Raw genomic sequence first — 9,109 nt, forward strand, 5'->3', positions numbered from 1 at the left:
GAAAGATTCTGGGATGAAGGAATGGACATTTTTGATAACATTTATATGAAAGATATAAGTAAGTTCTTGTGGTGTCTTTAAGGGTATGACTCATGACACTCATATTTTGCCTCCTGTGCTTACTCATGCCTCACCTTTCATGCAGGTAATAGTGTGGGGGGATTACGGGCGAATGGACCACAAGTGCTTCATGGGAATGGCCCAGATCCTTCTGGAAGACTTGGACCTGTCTGCCACTGTCAGCGGCTGGTATAAGCTGTTCCCTACCTCCTCTCTGGCAGACCCCAGCATTGGACCCCTTACCAGACGTCTCTCCCAGTCCTCCCTGGAAAGCTCTACCAGCCCCTCGTGCACCTAGACACCCAGTAAACACACACACTGCACGAGCACAGGCAGAGTCATGCAGACAAGGGCACATGTACTGTATATACACAATGACTATATTTGAAGTGCAAGACAGGTGCACGCACACATATATTCATGTGCAGGAAGACACATGTGACAAATAACACAAGTTCACATTCCCATGAACACAAACATACACACACACACACACGGGTCACATCCTTAACTGGATGTCACGCTTAACTAAACATCCATATTCTCACCAACTGATACGTGTTTTGTAAATTGACAAAACAGTTATCATATCCAACTTGAAGCAAACATCACTAACCAGAACATGTAGCATTTTTCACCTTGTCATTTCACCATTTCCTACCATGATACAAACATCATCTGGGTGCCATATTCTGCATTCCAACGTACCAGATCTCTGTGGCATGACTCATCCCAGGGCCATCCCGTTGCCAGTTTCTAAACTCTCTATGCCAAACTAAGAAAAAACTTTATTTTTTAAAACCAAAGCAACTGTTATTGTTGTTCTTATTACTATAAGTAGTAGGTGATCTAGTATACAATATATAAAGTATGGATATGTAGCAGAGTCAATGACTTAGATGTAATGCAAAAAAAGAAGATACATTCTACACCTATGAGCTGAGAACGGTAAGCCAAACACATAAACATACCTGGGCAACAGGCTTGGATGTTCACATAATGGCTATTATGTGAGGTAGCAACACTGCTATTCTATAATTTTCACAGGGCAGAGTTTATATATATATATATATATATATATATATATATATATATATATATATATATATATATATATAAAGAGAGAGAGAGAGAGAGAGAGAGAGAGAGAAATACTTTTGTGTTTATGTATCGGCTGCATTCTGCATGTTTGCTTGCAACACTTAAGTCTTTATTCATCTTCTTTTTATTTTTTATTTTTTAGCTTCCTTGACAAATGAAATAAAAGTCCTTTTTTTTGCGATCCGTCATGAGAAAGCAGCATCACACTGAGGTAGGGAGAAGGACGGGTCTTCTGGTGACAGGGAAAGTACTATCTTCACCATCTGTGGAAGAAGAGAACAGATTACTGCACATTCACTGAGAAATGCATTTCTGATCGTACCTTCATCTTTAGAGTAAATGACTGTTGTATCACCCAGGGCACACAGCACTAAAGTGTTCTGGGGAATGTGTCCTACTCTCATCTGGTGGTTATTGTTTTCTGCATCTAAGGGGGGGGGGGCACAGTCTCACACTCTTTGTATACCAGCAGTTGTTTAAACCTATTTAGAATTTTAGTTAATCTACCTGCTTGATGTGTGTGTGTGTGTATGTGTGTGTGTGTGTGTGTGTGTGCACGCACAGGTGTGCTTTTTGTACTCTTCCTACTTGACAAAGGAGTAAGAAGGCAGGGAGGTAGTGAGCAATCTTCTGTCTCTCTCACGTCTGGTCAGACCACAGACAGACAAACAACTACAGGCAAACATGCACACAGCCGGTACAAACTACCACTTGTAATCCTCCGACTTTCTCTTTGTTCACTTCTCTCTGTTACATTGACTGTAATGAAACCTGTTGTAAAATTGTACATGTGTTTTTGATCCTAAATGAGTTTCATTTTGATATCTGTCTATTTACATCAGTATTACTTTGCTAGCAGGATGATTGTTGACCTGCCATTTACAATAGTTTAACTTGTTTCAGGTGCAATATATCCAATGTAACATGTTTCAGCACGTTTCAGCTTTTTTATTTTATATTTCTTATCCTGTGTGTTTGTATTTAAGATGGCACTTTACTGTAAGATATGTATTTTTTTTGTAATTCTAAACCCTCAGTGATTGATCAGTTGTTAATTTATTCATATTTCATTCGGTCATGCTGCTTTGAGCATCTCTGATTATTAAATGCCAGCAACTTGAGTGTATCGGAAATTATAGTTCAAAGTCCCACTAGAACAGCAAAAACACCTGATCAGTTTTACACTTACATTTTTTGTAGATTGCAAAGGTTTATTTATAATTTAGGGGGACGTGAGGGGATACAAACTTAACCATGAACGGACATAATAATAATAATAATAATAGTAATGCTCATGCAGATAGTACACATTTTGCTTTATCATCTGAAATAACAAAAATGGTCAGGGTATGTAAAGAGGTACCTCCAAAATGCTCTGTCTGGGCATTAACTTCACCCTTTCTGTTGAATGGCTTGTCAACTGAGAATTTTAACCTTTTGCTGAAATGACATTTTCTCTCTGTCTTTCTCAAAAAGGTGAGACTGACCTGTTGCTTATTGTAGTTATGGTGCCATAGTTGAGGCTTTATTGAGAGCAGAGAAATACGAATTGAACAGAGCTACTGGTTATTTCTCTTCATTATTTTTTTTGGCATTTTGATACTATCTTGAGACCAATACCAAACCTTGTGTATGGACAAAAACACTGATGACTGTTGTATTTCAGCAGAGAGTTGACAGTCTCAAGCTAGAGCCTATGAAAAGCTTTTATGTGTTTAGCTCACATAGATTTTATCATCACCAGATGTTTCACATATGCTAAGAACTGTCATTCCTTTCTTCATCTTTCTGCAAAAAGGGAAAATCTGAGGCATTTTGTTTTCTCTGTGTCTCAGATCAACTGAAATAATATTTTAACGCTTTTTAAACTTTAAATAAAGGGATCTCTGGCATTCTTGAATTTTCAGGAGGAGGGTGCTGGTCATTTTGACCTATCCCCATCATATAAACAATCTTTTTTAGAACCATAAAGGTCTGAGCTCCAGTTAGCTTTTGTTTTTGAGATACTCCTTTCTGGATCTGTAATTGCTCATGTATGTTTATTTCATGTTTTTTATTGATCAATTTTTTTGTGGACAGCTGGCATGATGTAAAAAAGACTCTTACTCTTGGAATTTGCATACATTCCCTCCAGTGTGTGACTTTTGTGAAGACAATACTTGCTTGGTTGATAAGACAGAAATTGAACTGAAAGAATCTAAGCTTAAAAAAAATACAAACATACAAACATACAAAAAAAGAAAACAACAGACAAATATAAAAGTAATCTTTCAACATCTCTAAAATCCCTGCTAAATGTTAAGTCCTTGGTAAACTATTTAAGCACTGTTAATATATTTTCATGTGATTCCAAATGTTTTGGAGCTTATATAAGACTGTATTTGTCCCTTTGCTGTATATTGAGTAAAACATCAACAGTTCTGATTATAGAAAACAGGAAAAGAAACAATGCAAAGAGAAGCATTATTATACTATAAGTGTTTTACAGAGAGCAGATAGCATTTGCCAAATGTGTCCAAATCGTTTGATTGCTACAACCAAGAGGAAAAGTAGAAATACTGTCTTTCTTCAAAGTGTAGTGTGGGTGTAATGTATATCTTTCAGTGGTGTGCATTTATTGTAGTGCGCGATGCTGAATGAGTGGCAGGGCAGCGAGATGTGAGTACGGACAACATTTAAGTGTGTAAATATTTATTAAGAGGCCACCTGTACAGTCAAGCAGAGGGTCGACCAATCAAGAGAAAATAACGATCAGGGGTTTCAAATATAAGCAGTACTACCTTCTCTTGTCATGGCATTTATTGTGGATTTTAAAAAGTACTTAAAAGTACTTGTAGATTATCATCAATCGTCTCATCATGATCATTTCATTTGTTCTGACAGACAAAAAAATTAGCAAAGGTGAAATGGGGGATGCTTAGGGAGAGGTCGAAGTCTCACAAGCAGCAGGGCAGTTACAGCAGGTTGTCAGAGAGTTGTGGAGGAGAGTGATGCTTTTTTACAATATAAAGGTAGATGCATGGAAGCTGATTATGATATTGTTGGATTCATTCAAGTGTTGATTATAGGCACTGACGGGTGGTTTACTGGAAACTTCACAAAGCATGTTGAGCTTGGTAAACTGTGTTTCAGATAGATAAACATAGTATTAGCTTAAGTTCAATGGTATTTTCATGGCTGAGCTGAGATTTGAATGTAGAGGCTGGGAATGCTTGGAATGTAAACCCATATGCTTGCTTGCTTTCCTCCACATCGAGCATTCTCCATCCCAATTTTATTGTGTGTAAAGCTTTTATAATGTATCTTTAATCAACCTAAATTGTGCTTTGTTGAAAATGCATTTTATTTTTGTAAGGAGAGCGATATTACTTAGTGAAGGTCAGAGAGTCAAAGAATCGTGAGGGCACAACCTGCCTTTTAGATTTTGGTGAAAATGAGGGCTTGTTCAGTTTACAATGGCCTTAATTTTCATAGGAGATGTCGCTTCACTATTGTAGCACACAACTGAAAGTTTTGACAAACGTATTTTGCTTGAAATATTGTACTGAAGTTATATATGTGTATATGTATAGTTTTATGAATGTATTTTTCGTAATCCTTACACCTGAACTGAGTGTAATTTTTTTGTTGTCTTGTTTACTATACTGTCTTTTTGAAGACTTTTCCAGGGATGCCGCCTGCATTGGTTCAGGTGGCCCCTACCTTTACTGTACTGTAAACTCTATGTCTTATTCTTTGTGTGTTCATTTAAAAGAACAGCGCTATGGTTGAAACACACATGAAGTCTGTCTGGCGAAATGCATTTTATTTATTTAAATCGCCACAACGGGTTTCAAGCAGAAAAGATTGTTACTGTAGCCTCTACCACCCCTGCACCGATTGATTAACTTAAACATTTGTCTCATTAAACTGATGAGGTTGTTCTTAATTTTTGTACTTTTGACCAAGAAAATATTTGCTGCATGGTTAATCTGCTGCTTTTTGTTGTATTTGATCATAGTGTGCTTATGAAACAATGATAATAACAAGTTACAACAATTAGACCCAGTGCAATATCAAAGCAATTTCAATAAGATGCTGAGCAATTGTCACAGATGCTGTATCTTTAAGTAGCAGAGAACTTAGCCTTCCGTTTTTTGAAATAACATCTTTTTCTTGCAATAACCACTGGCTGTAGCCTTTTTGCTGTTGATTCATGACCTTCAATCTATCTCACTCTTTAGGTTTTGGGGTGAAGTATCAGCATCAGCACCGCTACCATGTTGACAAATTAGATACAAAAGCAAATCACATTTTCAAATAGTAGTAATTTAGACTCAACAGAGCATGCAATGCATTGTGAACAGGTATTATAATATACCCCCTTATAAGCAACATTTCTTTTGATAAATGTTTTTCTTTCACTTTTAATTTTCTAACGAAGCATGCATTCGATAGGGCTGTTTGCACATGTAGCAGCTGCCACAGTGAGAACAAAAATGACATCATGCTGAGTTGATGGGCATGTTTTTGCTGCTGAATATGCCAGTTTGTATTCATCCACTTCTATAAATGTTAGTAATCACAGCACAGGTTTCCTGAGTAGCCATTATGTCCCCACGTGTCTGTCAGATATATTAAGGCTGCTGTAGCTCCCTTCCCCCATTGTCAAGACAACCTCCATCTTATCAAACCCAGCTAAGCACAAATGTGACATATACAATATAAACTAATGGGACCTCATAATAAAGTAAATCTCTGAAGGGTTTTAATGATATTTAAAACACCACAATGACATTCCCAAGCACATATAGCAAATGTATGCCTTCGAATCAAATTTAGAGGTGGATGAGAGCATCACAAAAATTCAGCCCATTTAAATTGGATTTCTGGAGTTGGTAGATGAGCGGTTGTCTTTTCTTAACTGGCCTTAACCTTTCCACCGAGGAGTGTTCACAGAGTACGTTGTAAATGGCAAAGCATAGCAGACTGTCTGATAAAAGGATGTGGTTTGTGGCAACGAAGAAAAAGGGAGCTGTAATTTTATACCTGTGCTTTGTAAATGTTTTCTATGTGCAGTATTTGATAATGTAAAACTGGTATTTTTGTGGTTTGTACGCTGCAGAATTGATTACTTAAGGTGCACGTAGTTTTGTAAGAAAATAGAACCAAACTGAGGAAAAAAAGCTATTTCGAATTGAGAAGCCTGTATTTGCATGCCCTTTGACATCTGGACGCAAAGTTAATAAAGTTTATTTGAAACACAGAGACTTTTAAAGGTGTGTTTTAATTTCTTTAGTCCTAAAACCTAGTCCTTTAGTCCAAAATGTTTTTGTGTGTCTTTTAATTATTGGAATCTGCAATAACTATATTTGCCACTTGGGGGCACCAGCTTTAATTACAAAATTATAATATCCCATTTTAAGTTGATTTGCTAAGCTCATTAGCTACTTCATTTTTAGATGTTCACCACACACAGCAGCAACATTTACATTTGTTTTTCCATATCATGATCTATATACAATATTTATTGTACTCCTTCTCTAAGCCATTGAAGAAATAATAATACATTTGCTTATAAATATACCACTGTTCAATGTTCACTAGCTTGTTGCTGTATTTGCCTGCTGTTTTATGATGAACAGTTTATTTTGGTGTTTTAGAGCTTTTTAAATGACAACACCTGCCAGCTGCCAAAAATGCACACAAATATTCTATAATAACAATGAAACTGAAAATTATGAAATTATTAGCTACTTTTAGGATTGGTTTGTCACAAATCAAAATGCTGTTAAAACACGAAAATGGAATGAGTCACATTGTATTTTTATATACTCTACATGTACAAAAAGCATTACTGAAACAGTGTGCCTGTGCATGGGTAGACGGATGCTTAGTATACAGTACATTAGAGATTAGCCACAAATGAGTGGTTAAAAAGTTTAAATCAGTACAGGGTGTAACATTTAATCAAAACAATAAAGTTATACTCAAATAGAATTGCCTTTTTGTTTTCGTGACAATGCAAAACATGAAAAAAGCTGAACTTCTATAGAGTAAATGTTCCATACTCCTCCGTTACTCCTGTAAGAAGAAACATAATATACACAGATATTTGGATAAAGAAAAAAGTTACACAACGGTGCGATTGACAAGTACATGAAAAAGATACATTCCTTTATTTGCTTTTATTTGACAGAAAATATACCAGACAACAAAGGAACTAATAACAAGCAACCTATTATTATCACAAATGAAAAAAATCAGATGAGGCCTTATCACCCACATAGATCTTCATTTCTAGATAACAAATCTGCTGCTGCAGTGCAGAGACCACACATTGATATTAGCTTATTATAATATTGCTGTCAGCAGAGAAGGTGACTCCTGCTTTCAGACTGTTGCCTCAAATGCCACCAAATGAACTAAATACCTGTAAAGAATAGACTATACTTTAAGTTACTCGGTTATGAAGGCTCCACTGCTTGTTTTTTGGCAGCAGTTCATATGAATCATATTATACCATAGTATGTTACTCTATTTGTCTCCTTGCATCACCTTTACATTTACATTACTTTCTTACCCCTCACATTCAAAGTGGCAACTTAATGACAAAGTGCTTTTATGAAAAAAAAAAGAAAGAAGCAGAAGTATTTACACTAATGGCATGCATTTATAAGAATGAACATATTTGGAAACATTTCCAGAGAAATCACGACTGAGGGATTGTTTATGTCTTGTGTGTGAGAAAAGTTAATAAAACATTCAGAGGTGACAGATTGTGGTCGTACAATCAAGTTTCACTTTACAATGTGATTTGGCCCAAATTCGCCCACAGTGACCTGAAAATGCATCAGCCTAGTCCCAGTTTGCTCCTCTCTTGATGGTAAGATGTTGATAGGTAAAACTTGGATGAATTGAACAATTCACAACACTGACCACAGAACATTCAAAAGACACAGGTGTACATTGCTTGATAGAGTCGAAAATGATCAGAAACTAACACACTCAGCACGACGCTTAGGTGTGTGCATTCAAAACGAGTCCAGTACAACTGTGAATACATTCAAGACACATATTCACATGAGAGTTTTCATTGCTCTGGGTCAAAGACTGAGCCACCTGTATGGCACCGAAAGGCCGGCAGAGATTCCAGAGACACATTCTTATATCTTCATAAGCATAAAAAACATACATTCACGGCCAGATAAACATTCTCCTCATGCAATTTAGTGGAAGGATTAACACACAGTGGATCTGTACCTTAAACCTTTCTTTTGTCTATGCTTGACCCTCCACGCCTCTCTATTTATCAACTATTTACAGATGTTCAACACTATTTGAGCCCTCTTTGTACAAAGTACACTATTAACTTGGACTGCGTGAGCGCTTACAGTGATGACTTTGCATGCAAGTGACTGTTTTATGTGTCCCACCCTTAGTGAGTATGCACATAGCACAGTGAAGTGTAAGAGCAGCTATCTCCAAACATACTGTTTAATGGATTTTTCTACTAATCACTAGTTAAGTGGTTATACAGCATATTAGATCATTGTACAACCATTATAAAGCTTGTGTTGATCTTTGGTCTCCCAAAATCCAGTCTATGTCACTAGATTCCCTCAGAAAAAAAGCCCTCTGTAAATTGAGAAGACGACATCATACTCATCATAATTAAGGGTTGGTTTAACTTCTGAGACGGTGAAAACACATAAAGAGATTTATTTAGCTTTTATTTATGGAGGCTTTAGCTTTTATGTAATTTTATTTTGTCTATATCTACATGTTTTTGTTGGATTTCACAAATTTTTCTCTCTCTCTCTTATATGTGCAGCTGGAAGGTTGCCTAACCTTATTCCTCGTTGTGTTTATTACAGTAGATTAAATAGTAGCAGCTCCACTGATAAGCAGGAAAGTAACATTAAGATCAGACTCCACCTCATAATCATATTAGTATCTGTATACTTGA

At 36.4% G+C, this 9,109-nt stretch overlaps 1 protein-coding gene across 1 annotated transcript in view; it reads left to right on the forward strand.

Annotated features, from left to right (window-relative positions):
* Window positions 1-6,408, forward strand: part of rims3 (regulating synaptic membrane exocytosis 3) — a 33,107-nt gene extending 26,699 nt beyond the window's left edge. Inside the window, exon 7 of the mRNA XM_067505030.1 lies at window positions 146-6,408. Within this exon, the coding sequence (XP_067361131.1) occupies window positions 146-358 (213 nt within the window). The 3' untranslated portion in view covers window positions 359-6,408. The remainder of the gene's footprint in view (window positions 1-145) is intronic.
* The last annotated feature ends 2,701 nt before the right edge of the window (window positions 6,409-9,109 follow it).

The sequence above is a fragment of the Channa argus genome, chromosome 1, assembly GCF_033026475.1.
Source record: "Channa argus isolate prfri chromosome 1, Channa argus male v1.0, whole genome shotgun sequence".
NCBI lineage: Eukaryota > Metazoa > Chordata > Actinopteri > Anabantiformes > Channidae > Channa > Channa argus.